This window comes from Globicephala melas, chromosome 13, assembly GCF_963455315.2.
Source record: "Globicephala melas chromosome 13, mGloMel1.2, whole genome shotgun sequence".
In the NCBI taxonomy this organism is placed as follows: domain Eukaryota; kingdom Metazoa; phylum Chordata; class Mammalia; order Artiodactyla; family Delphinidae; genus Globicephala; species Globicephala melas.
In genome coordinates this window covers 3,452,074-3,473,775 of record NC_083326.1, presented here as the reverse complement: position 1 = coordinate 3,473,775, position 21,702 = coordinate 3,452,074, and the positions used below count along the sequence as shown (strand labels likewise).

The 21,702-nt window shown below is 46.5% G+C and overlaps 1 protein-coding gene across 2 annotated transcripts in view; it reads left to right on the top strand.

Moving 5' to 3' along the window:
- Positions 1–2,529: 2,529 nt before the first annotated feature.
- The window catches only part of LOXHD1 (lipoxygenase homology PLAT domains 1), a 190,696-nt gene continuing 171,523 nt past the window's right edge, over positions 2,530–21,702 (top strand). For both annotated transcript variants that reach the window (XM_060310522.1, XM_060310521.1), the window contains exons 1-2: positions 2,530–3,242; positions 5,152–5,336. In XM_060310522.1, coding sequence (XP_060166505.1) covers positions 3,085–3,242; positions 5,152–5,336 — 343 coding nt within the window. In that variant the 5' untranslated portion in view covers positions 2,530–3,084. The remainder of the gene's footprint in view (positions 3,243–5,151; positions 5,337–21,702) is intronic.

Below are 21,702 nucleotides of genomic sequence, written 5' to 3'. Positions count from 1 at the left end.
CGGCACACGTTGGACCCTCTCTTAGGCAGCAAAGAGTGGGACACGTTCACTTCATTCCCCTGCTAGCTGACCTCCGCTCTGACCTCCACACTAGCGAAATACCAACAGCTCTGGATCCCAGAGGAAGCCCCCTTCCCTGTGACCCAGGACCACCCCCAACAATGAGTCACATGCTTAGGATATGGCAAAAGGATGGGATCTCATGTATCTTCTGGAACACGGTTCTCCTGTTGAGAATTCACCAACTGCAAGTGTGGTAGAATCCTGGCATTTTAGTCTGCTGGCTCTGCCCAGGGGGTAGCTAAAATGCCCTGTGCTGCCTGGAAAGGGTGGGATCCCTGTGGAACGGCAGGCACGGGCAGGGAGCTGTGTCCTGCATTTGACGATTGACCAGGAGCTGTGGAAAACCTGTCATCTCCCACAAGGAAATGTGAAGAAGTGTCTATTTCTGATGTTTCTTTGGCCAGGGACCTCTGTCGTTTGCTGTTTCCATACCGCCTTCAGTCAGTTTTCTGAAACCCACCAGCATTTGCATTCTGACTTATTGGAAGGAGGGATTCCGGAGTCTGACCCCAAGTGGGCTGGGGTTGGAGCTCATCTGGGATTGTTTTGGCCCCTCCCTGAGAGGAGGGAGTCTGTAGAGCCCTGTGTCTGCAGTCCTTTGCTTTCCCTTCTCTGAAGAGAGACCCCTGAAATGCAGAAGGCTTTGCTCTTGTCCGCCAGGATATTGGTCTCCATGTCGTAAACACTGTGGATGATTGCGTCACATCCTGTGGTGCCCTGGATGCTCCAGTGTGGTCCTGAGAGAGCGTGGAGCACGCCTTCTGCCCATCCTGGCAAACCTTTCCTCCTCGTTTCCCTTCTTCCACCTCGCTTTTTAAAATGTCTTTTTTGAGTGACTGTAAAGCAGCATGGTCGATTATTTAACAAACACGCTGGAAAGCGCCAACCCACATTCCACTTGGTCACGCGTGCAGGGCCTTTTTGAAGGTGCAGAGCTCCCCTTGCTGGATGCAGCTGCTGGAGCTGGAACTCTTATGAGAAGCACCCTAAAAAGCCAGCTGCTTTCCATCCAAATCACACCTTGTGTTTTCTTTTCCAAATCATCCTCCACTTCCCCTACTCATTGGCATTGGTTGTTTCCCAAATTCCATGCACCCTCAGCAGATGAAGCCCAGCGAGCCTCAAATTCATTCCGAAGAATTCACCACAAGCAGCTGTGGGCTGGATGGAGCGGGGGGTTCTGAAACAGGGGACTGTACTTTTTTCATAATTACGAAATCAAGATGTGCTTCCTTCAGAAAACTGAAAAAAATGAACACAAGAATAAATAACCAGCACTTCATAATAGTCTTATTATGTAGACATGATGTTTTTGTATAAATCCTCCCCCTCTTTATTGTTTTTAAATGAACTTGGTGTCCTTTTTGTATTAGTTGTTGTTTATACATTCTATTTTTAACCTGCTTTTTCTTTTAAGCCTATTTCATAAACCTGTTTCTGTTGTATTAAATACTCTTTCACAATAGGATTTTTAATGGCTGCATAATATTCCATCATAGAGCTTCCCAGGGTGACTGCTTTGTAGGGTATTTATATGATATAGAGACTCCTGTCTATTCTAAAAATCGACTTCCTTGTCTTGTATACTGAAACAGAAAATACCTCTCATTCATTTCCTTGTTTCCCATTCACACAGTCCTGATGCACATAATCGATGTTCACGTGTTTTGCAAGTCATTTAACAACTGCTTTGACTCTGCAACAGAATACAGGCCATGTTGTCACTCGCCCTTGGAAGTGAGATTCTGACAGGTCCATGTCGCCAGCCTGGGGGCGGGCCTTTTCACTCCAGCAAAACCCGGAATTTCCCGCCACTCTCTCCTCCCGCTCTGTTCCCCGGGCTACACCACTGGGGGCTCTTCTCCCTGACAAGGCGGCCTCGGTGCACATTTTTACCTGATTTTGTGAGCTCTGCACTGCTTTAGGAGGGCCCTGGGCCCCATGTCTCATGCTGTGCCCACCATAAGGAAATATCTCCCCAGACCAGACTGTTTGCCAGAGTGGGTCTGTTTGCAGAATCACAGCTTCTGGGTCTCTAGAACCTTAAAAGCCTTCTGTTACTGAGAGAGTCTGAGTCTTTGCTGCCTTGGGGAGAAGGCCTTTCACCTCCCACTTTATTTTGAAACATGTGATGGCCAATGAACAGACATATCTTCTGCGTTTTTCTTTTCCTATGGGCTGTGTGCTGGTGCTGAAAGCCCTGGCCGGGAGCACTGAGAGAGGTCCACAGCTCTCAGCCCTGTGAGGCCTTCACTGTGGTAGCAGGAAGAGCTGCAAGCAGGCCTGGGCTCAAGCGGCGGGCGTCCTGGCCTACACAGAGGACAGAGCAGATGTCCACGTGAGATTCAGGCTTCCACTCCCAGAGGACTCGGTGCTCCAGCCTTCCTGTGTCTAAGCTGATGGATGCTAGGACGCTCCCGAGTCTGGACTTGCTTGGGCATCTCATTGAGAAACAACTCAGGTGCACTTGCTTCTGTTTGCACCCTCTGTGGGATGCCAGACATGCATTCCCTCACTGCCCCCACTTCCCTGGTCACTGGTTTGTGTTGAATGTTTCCTTCCTTGGAATGGCAGGACCATGGCCCACCACCCAAGGTATGCATCCACTTGGGGCTGCCATTGCAACTCTTCCCAGCAAGAGCAAGGCAGGTGAGGAGGAGAGGCCAGGAGGCCTGCAGACCCAAGAGCACCATGGCATTTATCACACCTTCCTTCCTCCTCCACTCTCCCAACCCAGAGCAACAACAGAGCATTGGATCATGACTTTGGGAGCCAGGTTCTGGTCCCAGCTCTGCTACCAACTAGCAATTTACTTGTTTGTAAAATGGGGCTAATGTTGCCCACCATGCTTGCCTTAATGATACGTAGCAAGGATCCCACAAGAACCTGGGCGTGAAAGCAAGGAATGAATACTAACCATCCTTGCCCTCCACCTCTCCAAACCATGTCAGAAAGGAATCTCAGAATGGGATTGGCTGGCAGTAGCACTTCCTGGAGTGGGATGGTGGAGGAAGTAGGGGGATGCCAGCCTTTGGCTCTCCTCCAGGGCCTGTGAACCAAGTGCTGGTCTGTGCTAACTGTGCACACCTTCATTGCAGGAGCAAATCTGCCTTTGAGAAAGCCAACGTCGATGTGTTCCGGGTGAGAACCAATAATGTGGGCCTCATCTACAAAATCAGGTGAGAACTTGGCCCCTGACCAGGTTGGGTGAGAGGAAGGCAAGTAGAATAGGAACTGATTTCACTACTGACACTTTTGGGTGTTGATTGCTCTCCTGACGTCATCTGAGGGGTGACCAAAGGCCCAAATCTTTCCCTCCCACTCTGAGTCATTGTGCCCTAAATTTGCCCATTAGAGTTTCACTTCTTTGGGTTAAGACAACTTGAGACAATTTTTCACACACTTGGGAAGTATGCTCTGAGAAACCCTAGCAAAGTGATTAGTAGACTCAGTCCAGATTGCCTTCGTTCAAATTTCTGCCCTGCCATTTACCAGTTGTGGGACTTTGGGAAGGTTTCCTCTCCAGGCCTCAGTTTCCTTGTCTGTAATAATGGTGCCCAGCTCCTAAGGCACCATTAGAGTTAGTAAGAATTCAATGAGTCAGTGTTTAGAATATTAACTGGCATACAGTAAGCGCCCAGTGAGTGTTAGAGATGCCAGGTCACATTGCAGGATGCCTTTTCACAGAGATCTCCCCTAATCTTGCTCTGTCTGGTGGAGTTTTTGTGAATGTGTGGGGAGGGATAACTCTGCCAGCCTGGTTGCTAAGGAACAGCCTTCAATTGCCCCTGTTTGCCCCCCTTCACCTACTGCCACCCCCAATCAAGTCATGCCCATTTGCCAGCATGTCAAGATCACTTATGGTCTGACTGTACCCAGACTAGAGGGCCTGGACAGAAGGGAAATGCTACCTCCATTCAGTCCTTGTTTTTTTTTTTTTCCTCCCACTAGAAAATATAGGGCCATGAACTCTCTTTACTGGGAAAATAAGGGACTTATGAGGGCCCTGGCACCGGTTGTGTGGGGAAAGGGGGTTATGAACACGGAAGGGGCTCTTATGGGGGAGGGTCGGGAAGAAGGTGTCAGTGTGTGGGAAAGGCAGCCACTAAGCTGAGGTCCACTATGTGCCAGGCTCCATGCCGGGCAGAGCCATGCATCCTTGGGTATATCATGTGTGTCATCCATGTGTGTGTTGTCTTGGACTGTGGTTGTCCCGTTAAGACCTGCAAGTTGTAAGGCCTCACTGTGATGGGATGCTTGGTGCTAAGTGAGGTCGTCCAAGGGTCAAGTTCTGGGGAAGAAACTGGGCCTCAAAGAGAAAACTGGACTGCCAAGGATGAAGAGGACTGTAGGAAGTGGCAGAAGATAATGGGGGCCAGATTTTGAAAAGTCTGGATCTCTGCTGCCCAGCTCAGCAGCCCCTGGCCCCACGGCGCTATTGATCACTCTAATGTGGCTAGCCCAAACCAGATGCACTGTGTGTGCAAAAACACACCAGGTCTTTGGAAAACTAGTATGAAGTAAAGGATGTAAGATAGCTCATTAATAGATGTTTACACGGTTACCCACTGAAATGATAAGTGGATTAAACAAATTATATTATTAAAATTAGTTTCACCAGTGTCTTTCTTTTTCAATGTGGCTACTAGAAAATCTAAAATTACCTATCTGGCTCACACATGAAGCTCATGTGATATTTCTATGGGGCAACACCAGTCCTATGTGGCCATGGGGGATCCTCTGGGTGGTGGGACTGAGTATCTGGGGTGCGGGGGTGTGTCTGGGAGTCAGGGAGAGAGGGGAAGCTCAAGATGGTCCCGCTGCAAGCCTTAGCAATCCTGGATTTTCCATGGAAGGCAATATCTCCTTGTGGGCAATGTAACGATGCAACATTCATTCATAAGCTCATCCACCTTGCAAGGAGTCCCCACTTTGTAGATAAGGAAACTGAGGTTGGAGAGGTAAAGTAACAACAACATCAAAATGATTAAACCTCTCTTTGGAACAAACATTGGGGTATTTCGGTATGGAAGGGGCATCGTTTCTGTTCTGCCAGTGACGGTGCGGGTGTCTGTTTCTGCACACCAGGATCGAGCATGACAACACAGGTTTGCACGCCAGCTGGTACCTGGACCGTGTGATTGTGACCGACATGAAGCGGCCTCACCTCCGTTACTACTTCAACTGCAACAACTGGCTGAGCAAGGTGGAGGGTGACCGCCAGTGGTGTCGCGACCTGTTGGCCAGCTTCAACCCCATGGACGTGCCCAGAGGTCAGTGCCCAGGCTGGCTTGCCCACCATCCCTCCCTGCCTGCACTGGGCTCACCCAGGCCTCTGTCTTGTTCTGGGCAGCCCCATCACCCCTTGCCACCTCTTGCTGTTGGCTAGGGCCCAGGGGAAGCCCCAGCTTTTCCTTGGGTCCCTCCCAAGAGCAAGTTCTGGGGGCTCATGGAAGTGGGAGATGCAGGAGGTCCTGGAGCCGTGATGGAGGAATGGGCACAGCCCTGAGTGTACCCTATGTTTTCAACAGCTCTTGTTGATGAGTATCTATGGAGCGTTCTCTCTGAGTTCAAAGGCAGTTTTCCCTGTCTTCCTGTTCCCTAGCTTTTTTTCTGATGACCAAGGAAGGTGAGTTCCAGCCAGGGGGGCATGGTGGATGTGAATCGCAATCTACAGCTTCCAGAGTTCCATCGTGCTGCCCCCAACTCCTCCTGATTTTATGAGGAGTGAAACAACTTATTTCAAGTACATTTGGCCCAAATCCTTAAATTCAGTCATTTTTAGCTCTACAGGAAAAATGGGAGGCAGGGGATCAAAGCATATAAAAATGCACGTTGTATCTCATGTCCTATTTTATCACTCCTTTGTCACCTAAAGTCCTGACCTCACCTCACCCCATTATTGAACATATTTGTCTTTTCAAATAAGGGGACATCACATGTGGGTACCGTCATCATAATAGCCTGATTGCACAGAGTCATGGGCCATCGGAGGGGAAAGGAACTTGGCGGCCAGGAGAAGAGAAGTGACTTTCCCACGGTCACCCAGTAGAACACGTTTCACCTCCCAGCACGTACCCAGTGGTCTCCAAGTGCCACTGGCTCTTGCACCCCAGCTGAGCACATAAACATATCCTCTCTTCCAATGGACTTCAGCTCTCAATTTCTCTGTCTACCTCTTATGTCCCACCTCCCAGCTGACCTTGAACACTTGCCCCATTCCTCTGTTGTCCCCATCACAATAACCTGCGGCTTCACTGATTCTTTTTTTAAAGATATGTTATCCATCTTTTACTACAAAAGCCAAATTTGATCATTGCAGAAAATTTAGAAAATATGGAAACACAATTATATAAGAAGAATACCTGTAATCCCATCACCTGGAAAAACATCACTGGTGAAATTTTTGCACACTTATTTCTAGTCTTTTCTATGAATATATAGTTTGAAAGGATGGGCTGTTACAACATCTCCTGTTTTAGAGCATGTATATTTCTAAGCCATTAAATGTCACTCAACACCCCTACTTGTAATGGCTCTGTAGCATTCTGGTGTAGGGAGATACCATCATTTATTCATTGAATCCTTTATAGTTGGACATTTATACTGTGTTCCCCCTCTAAATTTTTTGTTATTATAAATAATACTATTATGAACAATACACCTAAATCTTTGCACAGATAAATGATTCTTTCCTTAAGATAAATTCCTAAGTGGAATTTCTAGGTCAGATAGAATACACAGGGTTAAGGCTTTTAATGGGTATTCCCAAAGTGTGCTAGAAAGGACCCATCAGTGCACAGTCCCACCAGCTGTGCAGGAGCACCCACTCCACTCAGCCTTGCCAACAGCTGGTAGTATTGTTTAATTTCCCAACTGGATGGGAACAGGGGCTTTTATTATGTTTTTTAATTAACTTTTTATTGGAGTATAGTTTATTTACAATGTTGTGTTACTTTCAGGTGTACAGCAAAGTGAATCAGTTGTATGTATACATATATCCACTCTTTTTTAGATTCTTTTCCCATATAGGCCATTACAGAGTATTGAGTAGAGTTCCCTGTGCTATACAGTAGGTCTTTATTAGTTATCTATTTTATATATAGTAGTGTGTATATGTCAATCCTAATCTCCCAATTTATCCCTCCCCCCACTTACCCTCTGCTAACTGTAAGTTTGTTTTCTACATCTGTAACTCTATTTCTGTTTTGTAGACAAGTTTATTTGTACCCTTTTTTTAGATTCCACATATAAGCAATGTCATATGATATTTGTCTTTCTCTTTCTGAATTACTTCAGTCAGTAGGTCCATCTTCACTCTCTAGGTCCATCCATGTTGCTGCAAATGGCATTATTTCGTTCTTTTTATGGCTGAGTAATATTCCATTCCATTCCAATATTCCATTGTATATATGTACCACATCTTCCGCATTGTATATATGTACCACATCTTCTTTATCCATTCCTCTGTTGATGTACACTTAGGCTGCTTCCATGTCCTGGCTATTGTAAATAGTGCTGCAATGAACATTGAGGTGCATGTATCTTTTCGAATTATGGTTTTCTCCAGTTATATTCCCAGGAGTGGGATTGCTGGATCATACAGTAACTGTATTTTTAGTTTTTTAAGGAACCTCCATACTGTTCTCCATAGTGGCTGTACCAGTTTACATTCCCACCTCTAGTGTAGGAGGGTTCCCTTTTCTCCACACCCTCTCCAGCATTTATTGTTTGTAGGTTTTTTGGTGATGGCCATTCTGGAAAAGGAGCTTTTCAATGTTCTCCCTTTGATTACTGGTGAGGTTGAACATTTTCATATGTTTATTGGCCATTTGTGGTGTGTGTGTGTGTGTGTGTGAATTGCCTGCCCATGCCCCCGTGCCTGTCTTTTCTATTGGGCTGAATTTCACCAATTCTCCTATAGACCTTAGGCACTTTAATCCTTGATCCAGTCTCTTTATCAGGATCAATCCTTAGCAAATTGTCAAGCTTGCCATCTTTCTCTTTTGTTCTCTTAGTTTCCCCTTTCTTGGCCTTTTCCCTCCTTTTAGCTCCTTATCCAACCTTCTGCTTTGGTCACATGAAAATCCATTGCTCCACTGTTAGGAGAAGAGCTTCTGAAAATCACCATTGAGAAAGAATGAATTAACTCAGTGGTTCCCCAACTTTCCACAAGAACTGTCCAGGGTAGTGTTTTCTTAAAGTCTCTGAATCAGGCTGCCTAACTGGGCTCCCTGCTCCTTTATGGGCTGGGGGGCATTGGGTTTTTAGTATTTCCAGGCTAGATTCTGGGAGAGGGAATGAAAAAAATGATCTTCATATATTCAGGGACTGTGTTGGTAAACAAAAGGTTAAGTTTCTTTTCTTTTCACCTGGAATTATACTAACTTGGTGTTTGGAGGTCTTTGATCATCAAAATGGGGAAGATAATTATTTCTTTATTCGTAGTTTGACAGGTAAAAATGTTTCAAAATGTGCGATGTGGGCCACAATAGAAGGAGGAGAGAGGAAAGGGGGCATTTTCTGAGTGTATTCCATGCCCTCCTCCCCTTGTTCCCCTCTCCCCACCCCCAAGGGCCATCTCCCAAAGTTCTGGCTAATAATCAGCCGGAACTTTCTTTCATTCCGGCTCCTCAGGGAAGGTTGGTGTTCCAGGCTGACCGACCGACCCTTTGACCAAGGTGATCAGCAGATAATAGTGGAGTGGAGGGGACTGGGCCTTGATCAGTTTTCTAGATGGTTCCTCTACAGGGGATCTCGCATATCATGCTTAAAGACACAAGTGCCTGAGGGGAGCTTGCCCTCCCTGGTGCAGAAGCTAAGCCGAGGTGCACTGGAACTGCTGCCCCGGACAAGAATATCACCCTCGCCGCGTGGCACAGAGCCTGGCATTTCGTCTCTAGGCTTCTATTTAAGTATACTTTGGGGGAGGGACCCAACATGTTCCTACCACCTTGAGGGGAATGGCTGAGTCAGGGCTGTCCTCTTCCTCATGGAGCCACTGGCACCAGTATGAACAGAGACAGCAGGTTCAAGAAGAAGGAGGTAGGAGTCGACCAGCTCACAGTCATGTGGATGGAGGATCCGAGAACCTAGTTCTATTTCTTAGTTGTCAATCGGTTGGTAAAATCTGGCACCTTAAGGGAACCAGGCAATAGGACCAACCAAAAGGGCTTTGTCTTTTGGTCTTCTTTGCATCTGATCACCAGGCCTGGGGGGATGTTGCTGGGGCCTGGGGGCCCAGGCTGTTATATCTCCCCAATCCATCTGGGGTTCCCAAATCCCAGCCACTCACATTCCTCCTTCAAGACTTTTGCTTTATTCAAATATCACTTTCGTTATTATTATTCTTCTTTAACTCACTTTTTACAACTTATATTAACTTGTAAGTATATTTTAAAAAGAAAGTTGAGGGCTTCCCTAGTGGCGCAGTGGTTGAGAGTCCGCCTGCCGAGGGCTTCCCTAGTGGCGCAGTGGTTGAGAGTCCGCCTGCCGATGTAGGCAACACGGGTTCGTGCCCCGGTACGGGAAGATCCCACATGCCATGGAGCGGCTGGGCCCGTGAGCCATGGCCGCTGAGCCTGTGCGTCCGGAGCCTGTGCTCCTCAACGGGAGAGGTCACAACAGTGAGAGGCCTGCGAACTGCAAAAAAAAAAAAAAAAAAAAAAAGTGGATATAGCTATCATTAAAAACTTTATTGTTATCCTTTGCTACAAACATCAAGGATAATTAGCACATATTAAAATAAATATGCAACATTAGATAAGCCTCATGTATCACCCCTAGCATCCCACATACCACCAGTGGTGTGCAAACTGCATCCTTGGAAACACTACCAGCTCTGCTCTGAGAGAAAGGGAAAGCAGAGGCCAGGAGGGAGGGGAGGAGGGCTGCGAAGGTATCTGGGCTCTCCTCTTCATGAGTCTTTGCTTCGCTTTGTCCTTGCCACACTTCTGGGGGTGGGGGTGAGGGAAGGCAGGCAGGTGTTAATTACACAAATGAGTAAACTGAGGCCCGGGAGGTGGTGACTCATCCAAGATCAGACAGCCAATCACTGACAGAGCTGGGACTAGAAGGCAGGGCTACTAGTTGTTGGTGGAATGTGCCTTCTGTCTGCCCCTTGGACAGGGCAAGACCAAGGGCACCTGAGAGATCAGAGCCTGAGGGATCAGAGTGAGGAGCTCATGGAGGTCAGCTGGCCCAGCCTCCTGCTGTCACAGGAATCCTTCCACAGCATCCCCGCCAGTTGCTTCTCCAGCTTTGGTTTAAATCTAGCCTTTCTTGAGTGGGGAATGCTGCCCAACCTCCCAGTGCAACCCATCCCACTGATGAGCGGCACTTGTTGTCAGAAGGATCAGCCTGAAATTAAACCCCCATGAGTCTCCCTGAGATGTTTGCTAATCTGATTCAGACCTCCCCTCACCCGGTACAGGAGATTTTCACGTTAGCCCTTTGGCTGTAGGAAGACAGGGCTCTCTCCTCTCAGGATTGCACCCCTAGGTTCCTCAGCCTCTCCTCTTGTGGGTGTTCCCCAGCCTGACTCCTGAGCAGCGCTGGTTTATCATTGCCCCTCAAGAACGTGCCTCCCAAGCTAGAACCCTGCGTTTCAGATGGGGCCTCATCAGAACAGCAGGCAGAGGGCCTCCCTGACTCCATTGCCTGCTTCTTTTTAAAAATTATTGTGGAAAAATATACATAATATTTATTGCCTGCTTCTTTTAAAATATTATTGTGGAAAAATATACATAATATTTACCATCTTAACTATTTTCAAATGCACCATTCAATGGCACCAAGTACATTCACATTGTTGTGAAACCATCACTACAATCCACCTCCAGAATTCTTTCATCTTCCCCAGCTGAAATTTGTACCTATTAAAGAATAACTCCATATTCCCCTCCCCCTCCCCCAACCCCTGGTAACCTCTATTCTTCTTCCTGTCTCTCTGAAAATGACTACTTAGGAACCTCATATAAGTGGGATCATAGAATATTTGTCCTTTTGTGACTGCTTATTTCACTTAGCATAGTATCTTCAAGGTTCATCCACATTGTAGCATGTGTCAGAATTTCCTTTCTTTGTAAGGCTGAATAATATTCCATTGTATGTATAGACCGCATTTTATTTATCCATTTGTCTGTCAATGGACCTTTGGGTTGTTTCCACCTTTTGACTATTGTGAATAATGTTGCTGTAAACATTGATGTACGAATATCTGTTCGAGTTCCTGCCTTCAGTTCTTTTGGATATATACCCAGAAGTCGAATTACTGGATCATATGGTAATTCTATGTTTAACTTTTTGAGGCACTGCCACGCTCCTTTCCGCAGCAGCTGCACCATTTTGCATTCCTACCAGCAATTCCAATTTTTCCACACACTCATCAATACTTGTTATTTTCTGGGGTTTTTATTTGTTTATATTTGATAATAACCATCTTAATGGTTGTGAGGTGGTGTCTCAACTGTGGTTTCGATTTGCATTTCCTGGGGATAAGTGACGTTGTGCATCTCTTCATGTGCTTATTGGTCATTTGTATATCTTTTTGGAGAAATGTCCATTCAAGTCCTTTGCCCATTTTTTAATCAGGTTGTTTGTTTTCTTGTGGAGTTGTAAGAGTCTATCCAGAATATATTTCTGGATATAAACCCTTTATCAGACATGATTTACAAATATTTTCTCCCATTCCATGGGCTGCCTTTTGTGCTATTTGTGTCTGCTGGTGCATAAAAGTTTTTAATTTTTATGAAGTCTAATTTCCCTAGTTTTTCTTTTGTTGCTTATGCTTCTGGTGTCATATCCGAAGTCACTGCCAAATCCTATGCCATGAAGCTTTTGTCCCAGTGTTTTCTTCTAAGAGTGCTATAGATTTAGCTCTTACATTTTGGTTGTTGATCTATTTTGAATTAAATTTTGTATATGGTGAAAGGTAAGGGTCCAACTTCATTATTTTGTATGTGGATATTCAGTTTTCTCAGCACCATTTGTGGAAAAGACTGTGCTAAGACCATTCCCCATTGAATAGTCTTAGCACCCTTGTTGAAAATCATTTGGCCATATATATGAGGGTTTATTTCTGGGCTCTCTGTTATATTCCATTGGTCTAAATGTCTGTCCTTATGCTAGTACCACACCATTTTTATTACTGTAATTTTGTAGGAGTTTTGAAATCAGGATGTGTGAGACTTCCAAATTTGTTCTTCTTTTTATTTTATTTTTTAGATTTTTTGATGTGGACCATTGAATTTGTTACAATATTGCTTCTGTTTTATGTTTTGGTTTTTTGGCCCTGAGGCATGTGGGATCTTAGCTCCTTGACCAGGGATCAAACGTGCACCCCCTGCATTGGAAGGCGAAGTCTTAACCACTGGACCTCCAGGGAAGTGCCTGTTATTCTTTTTAAAGATTGTTTTGGCTATTCAGTGTCCCTTGATGTCCTGCTTCTTTTTTTCTACTTTTTTTGTTTATTGGGATATACTTCACATACCATATAATTCACCCTTAAAGTGTACATTCAATGTTTTTTTATATATTTGTGAAGTGCAACCATCACCACAATCAAATTTAGAACATTTTTATCATTCCAAAAGAAGTCCTATACCCTTTAGCAGTCACTCACAACACACCCCCTCCCAATACTCCCTAGGTCTAGGCAACCATTAATTTACTTTCTATCTTTATAGTTTTGTCTATTCTAGACATTTCATATACACAGAATCATATAATATGGGGCCTTCTGTGACTTGTTTCTTTCATACAGCATGTTTTCAAGGTTTTATTTTTTTGTTTTTGTTTTTGTTTTTTGCGGTACACGGGCCTCTCACTGTTGTGGCCTCTCCCGTTGCGGAGCACAGGCTCCAGACGCACAGGCTCAGCGGTCATGGCTCACGGGCCCAGCCGCTCCGCGGCATGTGGGATCTTCCCGGACCGGGGCACGAACCCGTGTCCCCTGCATCGGCAGGCGGACTCTCAACCACTGCGCCACCAGGGAAGCCCTGTTTTCAAGGTTTATTCATGTTATAGCATATATCAGTAATTCATTTCTTTTTATGGCCTAATAATACTCCTTTTTATATTTATACTACATTTTATTTATCCATTCATTGGTTAATGGACATTTGGTTTACATCCTGCTTCTTTCAATGCACCCTAAATTCTCATTAAGTATTTGTAACAGTGACACTACACCATAATCACCGGGAAGAAAAGATGAAAATGCTCTCTCCACCCCAAGTCCTCAGTCCTTGCCCAGGACTTAGAGGCTGCTGGAGAAACCTATGGATTCTCCTGACTCATCCCCACGTGAGTCAGCAGGTGTGGGTGTCCCAATCTTGGCTGGCTCTCCACCACATCTCAACAAAAAAATGATCCAGGCAGACATCACACCTCCTAATTAAGCATCTCAGATATATATGCAGCCTGAACAGGGAGGCTGCAGCCACCTCTATGCTCATTTCCTTCTTAGAATGGGTGTCGGGGGTCCTGGCACTTCCTGGGGCCTGGGGAGGGTTGCCAGCTGCTTTTTCAGCATATCTGTGTTGATTACACCTGGAAACACAGTCTTGACTATCGAATCGTTCCAGAAGTGTGGCGAATTTTCCCTCCTGCCATCTGGTTCTTTGTATTCCCCCACCTCCATTGACATGGACACCTGATTCCCTTCCTAGAGGATTTATTTCATCCTGTCTGGAATGGCTCACCCTTTTGACACCCAGAACCCAGAGGGGCATTGACATTTACACACTGATGAAAGCCCTTGGCCAGGATCTAAGGACAGTCTCCCAGCCCTTGAACTGAAGCTTCATCATTAGCAACTGCCATTGGTGATGCCCCCCCCTGAGCTGCTCTTAGATTCTGGGTCAGGGTGAAAATATGGTCTTTTCCCTCAAGGTGCTCACAGTCTAAGAGAGGACAGACATTGCCATAGTACAAGGTATTCACAAAGAAGGTGGAGGACATGATGGTTCAGAGCTCCCGTCTCAAGTCACAGAGTCCTAGGTTCAAATCCCAATGACGCCACCTACTAGCTATGGACAAAATCCTTCTTCAGACTGTGTCTTCGTGTGCATATACCTTACAGATAGTATCTTATTTAAAATTCATAACACGCTGAGGAAGTAAGGTCTATTATTATCTCCGCTTTGCACCTACAACGAAGGTCAGGGTGAAAACATCCATGACCCTGAGTAGTCTCCTCCTCTGTTTCTTGATCTCAGGCCAGCAACTCCCCTTTCTCAACCTGTTTGCTCAGACTGTGTTGGCTCTAGTGTCTGGCAGGCAGCACTCTGAAAGCTGTTCTCTCCGGCACTAATAAACCATGAAGAGGTTTCAAGGGACCCATGGGAAATGGGATTGAAGCCTGAGGGACAGGATGAGACACCCTCTCCCCACCTACTCCCAGATTGTGGAGTGGAAGCCAGACTACTGAGAGCAGTTTCTGGGGTTCAGGCCCCACCTCAGCTACCCCGAAAAGGACTGAATAGGACTGCTCTCGCCAGAGCCCCAGGGCCCGCCTTTCTGCCTGCTGCCTTGGGGGCTTCTCCTTTCTCCCAGACATCTGTCTCAAGTCAGTTTGAGAGAAAATTGTGGATCACCCACTAAAATATATACCAGGGTCAGAGGAAACATCAGGGCCCGTGCCTCTTCCCCCTCACCTGCTCTATTTCACCCTCTCCTTCTGTTTTCTCCATGCCACCCAAACCCCATTGGGTCTAAAGCCCCAGCCTCTCTGGAAAGCATCACCTGTGCCCTTGCCTTGGGTTTTTCTCTCCCTGCAAACTCTGGAGAAAGTGAAGTCTGTGCCTTCCACTGTAGGGCAGTGATTCTCAGCATAGGGCCCCCACCCCAAAGGCAGTTAGGGGATGTGTAAGGAATCTCATGGGCAGAGAGGAGGAACTTTTCCACCTGCTCCCTGAGGTTCAGATACATTCTGGCTGAATCAGCTATAGCCAGAACGAGCCACTGTGGCTGATGGGGGTGTGCTATAGCCCTCAGGAGTTTTGAGATGGATAAATGGCTGAGAAACACCATATCTCAGAGACCGCTGTTTGCCTCTTTGGGTTCTAACTCCTTAATAAGTGTCTATCTGGTGTCTCCGGCTAAGCTCAGGTTTCTCTGAGGGTAACACTTTCACTTGTGCCTGCGCACTTGGTCACTTCGGTGGGGCTTGGGTGAAGATCGATAGGACGCGGGCTCGTGTGTGTGTGGGCTGTGTGCAGACACATCCACTCATGAAGACCAGCAGCAGAGATGGGTGGAAAGAGCTCTCCTGGGGCACAGAGAGCTGGCTTCTAGACTTGCCCCTCTGTAATTGTGCCCCTTAGGCAAGTTACTTGTCCTCTGGGCTGCCTTCTCATCTTACCAGAAAACCCGGATGTTGTCCAAGGTCCCTTGAGGCACTAGCTTCCTCTGGTACTCTGCTAGCTAAGCATCTCTCGGCCCTTTAACCTGGCTCCATGTTTCTTCTGCCCAGTGATCCCCTTGATGCTGGGTCACCTTTAGTGTGACATTTGTGGGGCACAGCACCCACATGCAGTTGATAACACACTGCAGACTTACACAGGCTGAGAACGCAGGGCTACCCGTGCCTTTCTGGCCCCAGGGAGGCTCAGGGCACATCCCTGAAGCTGGAGGTGGGATGGGGTGGCACTGAAAGATCAGGGGTGGGGATGTGGAGGTAGACAGGCAGGATAAGATGGAGTAGATTTGGGGTGACCCAGTGTTGGGGCTCGAAGGAGCATAAGCCAGGGGCTCTCACCGGTAGGGAGGCACGGGCAAGACCTGTTTAGGGCAGACATGGCCTTCTCACTGCCAATATGACGTCATTTCCTGCCTGCTGGCCAAGTAATTGTCCCCATCCTGGTGCCAACCCACAAACCCTCCCACCTTGAAAAGCACTGAGTTGATCACGTGCCTTAAGTCAGTACTGAGCCCACATTGCAACAGGAGAGCCTGCCAGCTTGGCAGTGAGACAGGCTTCTGAAGCCAGGAGCTGAGTTCCAGCTGGCCTGGGGGCTGTGCATACCCCAGGGCTGTCAGAGCCCAGGCACAACAGCTCATCAGGGTTTCAGACCAGGCCTCACTGACAGCCGAGAGGGCCCTTGCATTCAGAAGGGCCCGGAGTGAGGTGGGCCCGGCCACCACCCCTGCTCCCAGCTGGGACCTGTTCGTTAGGGACAAACGTTCTTCTAAGGAGCGTTTAGTCTTCTTTGGTGGATTAATAATAAATACGCCTGCAGCCAGTTTTGTGTTGTGCTCCACAGAGACTGAGGGGCTGGTAGTTGGAGGAAAGGGAGCCCACAAGGAGGAGCAGCAGCTTGGGCAGGTGGGCTGCGTGCAGTGTGCAGGCGGCGGGGAGGCAGATGACGTCCTCATTGCTTCCCGGTCTGGAGCAAATGGATTGGCTTTTTTTTTTTTTGCTCTACCAAATGAGACAGCCAGTGCTGGGGGCCCAAAGTTGCCCAGAGCTGGGGACCAGGTAAAAGTGACATTGCGTTCCTCTGGCACAATCACTGTTTCCACTCCTGTTTATTTCATCAGGTAACTGGGGTATAATTTCCAGCCCAGGCTGTGCTACACAATGATTATCACACAGCTCCGGGTGTGCACCAGGTCTTGGCAAGACTGTGTTGGGCACAGTGCCCAGGGTGCATTTGAAAAAAGGACAGCACAAGAAAGGGATCGTGATTAACGTCTTAGGGGCATGTGCAGGTTGTGCTGACCTGCAGTGGATTACGGACCAGCCAGAGAACCGCATGGTACAGGAGCAAATGCAAGCAGCCTGGGTGACTGATGCAAAAGACACCCATCGTGAGAGCCCTGCCAAATAAACCCGCAGCCCTGACCTACTCCCAGATTCTATTGGATGATATCATAGAGTAGTTAGATCATTAATTTAAAAATATAGCTCTCAGAAAGCACATGGGCTGTGCACCCTGAGTTCTAGTTCTGGCTTTGCCCCCAGCAGGGGTGGGACATGGGGCAGAGCTCAGTTCCTCTCCTGTCCTCAGTTTCTTCCTCTGTGGAGTAGGGGCACCAGATGGCCTCTTGGGTCTTTTCAGTACTAGTAGAGTGTTTATTTTCACAAGCCAACAGAGGATTGTCTGGGGCTAGCCTTCCTCTACGGGGGCAGGAGGAGATTGACTTTTGGCCCCTCCCCTTCTACAGTGGATGCTTCTTCCCCATTTCATCCCCACCCCCTACTTTCTATTCTTTTGCACGTGCCCATCTCCCCACCAAGAGCTCTGTCTCTGAACCCCCAATCTCTGTGGTCAAAACCTGGCTCTGCCTTTCTACCAGTTAAGCATGAACAGATGCCTTAATCTCTCTACCTCTATTTCCTTGTCTGTGAAGTGGGGATAACATTAATTCCCACTTCAGAAAGTGCTTGAGCTGGTTAATTAGGGGAGTGAACGTTAAAGGACTTAGTGCAGTGCAGAACATAGAATAAATGCTCAGTACATGAGGCAAGTCTGGTTGTCGCTGTTGTTACAAAGCCAGTGTTTCTCCCCCTGCTGCTTCTTCCACATCTAGGCTTGCGCTGACACTGAGATGCACAGACTCAAGATTCTGGCCTCTCAGACTCAGAAAGGACTTTGGAGGCACTAAGCGTCAGGATCCCCTCTAGAATCCGGCAGGCTCATCTAGACAACTGGGGATAGGCTCATGACCTTGACGGCAGCCAAAGCTTGCGAGGGGCACCGCTCTTCCCAAACCCCTTCCCTCTCCCTGACGTTTCCCCCGAACCCAGCTCAAATGTTACTCAGGGTCCCCTAGCTCTGTTTGCTGTGGCTGCTTCATGGGAATCATGATTCCTCGGAACCCTACAGAGGTGGTCCTGGGCCCACGGACTCCCAGCCCCGAGGGCTTCGGGGTGGGGAGAGCAGGGCCAGCCCCGCAGCGCTCTCCTCCTCTGAACTTCACAGCAGCTTCCCACCCACCCCATCTGCTACCACCTAGCATTGCAGAAAGTCATCTCCGGAAAGAGTGGGAAGAAGAGAACTGCTTTGAATGAGGCCCCAGTGAAGAGTACCAGATAATTTCAGTACCCAGAACGACCTTATCTACCCTCCTCCGTGTTACAGAGAAGAGATCAGAAGCCCAGGGAAGTTGAGCAAACTGCTCTTGGTCACACAGTGTAACTATAGGCAGAGCTAGAGCCTTGGGCTCAAGAGGCCAGCTCACGCTCCTCCAATGTCATTCGGTGATTCAGTGGGCAGTGCACATTTACTGGGAATCTTCTCTGCACCAGATCCTGGGCTCAGGGTAAATATGTAAGGCCTTTTCTCTGTAGGAGCTTAGAGTCTAGAGGGGAGAGAGTCAGGCCAGTAAATAATCACAGTACAAAGGGATAGAGTGTTGTAGGTGGGGGATGACCCAGGCCAATGGAAGCACAGATGAAGGAGGAATCAGGAGGGCTTCATAGAGGAGGTGATGCTCAATCTGTGACTTCATGGGTGAGGAGTTCGCCCGGCTTTCAAACAGAATGAGGGCACTTTAGGAACTGATGGGTCTTGGTGGCACAGTGTCTCATTCACAAAGCTGGGGACAGACCCTCAAATTCGCAGCTTCACTGTGGCCTCAGGTTCCCTGGGACCACTGCCAGCAACATTCTCTTTCAACCAACCAGCCAGAACCTTTGGGGGAATGCATGGAATTGTATATTTGCCCCATACTTGGTTATTTTGGTTTTCAAATAGGTGTTTATAATAACCTTTGTTTCTATTTTTGGAAATTGCACTTTCACAGAGCTGTATTATGTAATCATGAAAATGTGAGTTTATGATACAGATATTGCCTTGGCCTGTGGGTGTCCATTCCAGCCACCAATGGTTTCCTACTTGACCCCTCCCCTGAGCATCAAGTGTTTTTCATATTCTTTTCCATTATAGGTTATTACAAGATATTGAATATAGTTCCCTGTGCTAGACTGTAGGTCGTTGTTGTTTATCTAGTTTATATATAGTAGTTTGTATCTGTTAATCCCTAATTTATCCCTCCCCTTCTTTCCCCTTTGGTAACCATTAGTTTGCTTTCTATGTCTGTAAGTCTATTTCTGTTTCATAAATAAGTTCATTTGTACCATTTATTTAGATTCCACATATAAGTGATATCATATGATATTTGTCTTTCTCTGTCTGTCTTACTTCACTTAATGTGATAATCTCTGGGTCCATCCATGTTGCTGCAAATGGCATTATTTCATTCTTTTTTTCTGGCTGAGTAATAGCCCATTGTATATATGTACCACATCTTCATTATCCATTCATCTGTTGATGGACACTTAGGTTGCTTCCATGTCTTGGCTATTGTAAATAGTGCTGCTGTGAACATTGGGGTGCATGTATCTTTTCAAATTAGAGTTTTTGTCTTTTCTAGATATATGCCCAGGAGTGGGATTGCTGGGTCATATGGTAACTGTATTTTCAGTTTTTTAAGGAAGCTCCATACTGTTCTCCATAGTGGCTGCACCAATTTACATTCCCACCAACAGTGCAGGAGGGTTCCCTTTTCTCCACACCTTCTCCAGCATTTGTTATTTGTAGACTTTTTGATGATGGCCATTTTGACTGGAATGAGGTGTTACCTCACTGTAGTTTTGATTTGCATTTCTCTAATAATTAACAATGCTGAGCAACTTTTCATGTGCCTGTTGGCCTTATGTGCCTATATGTCTTCTTTGGAAAAATGTCTATTCAGGTCTTCTGCCCATGTTTTGATTGGTTTCTTTGTTTTGTTTTCTTTTTTTTTAAATTAAGCTGTATAAGCTGTTTGTATGTTTCTGACGTAGGGAGGTATTATCACATCCCCATTTTGCAGATGAAGGAAACAAAGGCACAAAAAGGTTAAGTAATTTGTTTATAAGTGAAGGAGCCAAAAGTGAACCCAGAGACTTGAACTTAATCACTGTGTAGGACAGCCTTAGAGACACCTCTGTTAACATTTCGGTGAATTTCTTTTCTATTCTTTTTTTGTGCATGAATGTATTAAACACTATATATTGATGAAAAATGGTATTGTATTATAGTCAGATTTATATCCAATTTTTTTCACTTAATAGCATTGACTAATTTTCTAAACTATTATTTTAAATGGCTGCATGGTATTTCATGAATGAGTGAATACTGTAATTCACCCCCAACAATCCCTCATTTTGGATATTTTTTTTTTTTTTTTTTTTGCATACAGGTTGACATTTATTAACATACATTCTTTTTTTTTTTTAACATCTTTATTGGGGTATAATTGCTTTACAATGGTGTGTTAGTTTCTGCTTTATAACATTGGATATTTTTAAGTTGTTCTCAATTTCTTGTTATTACTAACCGTGCTGTGATAGCCATCTTTTTAGGTAATCAATGAACACAATTATTTCCTAGCATAAACTAATTGTTATGCACAGGGATTGAATTGTTGGCTCAAGGGGTTCACAGAATGATAAGTCTTTTGACACGTGTTACTCACCTCGGGCAGCAACTGAGAAGTGCTGGCTTCCCAGCACTGTGGGAGGATAAACTCCAGCAATGGAGTGGAATCTGGGTTGGAAAGAGGAAATGCAGCCACAGTTGCTGAGTGTGCACGTGGAAGGGAAGGACCTTCAGCAGCGCAGCAGGAGTGGGGCAGGCGAGCAATGGGGGTGCGTGTGGAAATAGCTCCGTGGGGCTTGGCAGTGAGGGAGGTGAGCACGAGGTGGAGTAAAAGCTTATCTACTCAATACTGTCAAACGCCTGATAGCGTTAGGCTGACATCACAGTTTCCTAGGAAATATATGAGCTGTATATTTATTTGGGGGTGGGGGAGATGAAAAGAGCAGAGTACTTTTTCTTGATTACCACCCAAGAGCGACTACTCATGACTGAGTGATGTTTTAATGTTGTGTAACCAGGCTCAGCTGAGTTCAACCCTTGGCCTGTGTTCTAGCAAGTGTTAGGTGCCAAATAAGTGATGCAGACCCCAGAAGTTCTGGAATGGAGCACTTAGGGCTTGGGAGGTAGGGCCCTTCAGAGAGAATCTGGGGTTTAAGCTACAGTCGGTAGGGTGGGTGTAATGACAGCTAAGGAGAGAGCCTTCTTGTCTGGATCCCTTGAGTCCAGGTGTGGGTTTCAATCTTTTCCAACTGTGAAAACTCGTGTCAACCTCCTGCTTCCATAGATTGCCTCATCAGTAGATGGTGACAATAGCCATTGTGAGGATTACAGGAGATAATAGGTGTGCTGGCCCACACTAGTTCTCAGTAAGCCCTGGAGGCTCTCATTATCTATTTTTTAAAAAATTCTTTATTGGAGTCTAATTGCTTTACAATGGTGTGTTAGTTTCTGCTTTATAACAAAGTGAATCAGTTATACATATACATATGTTCCCATATCTCTTCCCTCTTGCGTCTCCCTCCCTCCCACCCCCCTAGGTGGTCACAAAGCACCGAGCTGATCTCCCTGTGCTATGCGGCTGCTTCCCACTAGCTGTCTATTGATTAGTGGGTGTGTCTGCAAGGGCAGCGAAGTCGAGGGCCTTATAGAGAAAGCAGAGGTGTTCCAGTCCTGTTTAAAGAACAGGGTGAATCTGGGTGAGAGATTTGGGTTTCTGGACTGGAGAGAAGAAGGAGGAAACTGTATGGGGACAGCACTGGGGGAGGGAGAA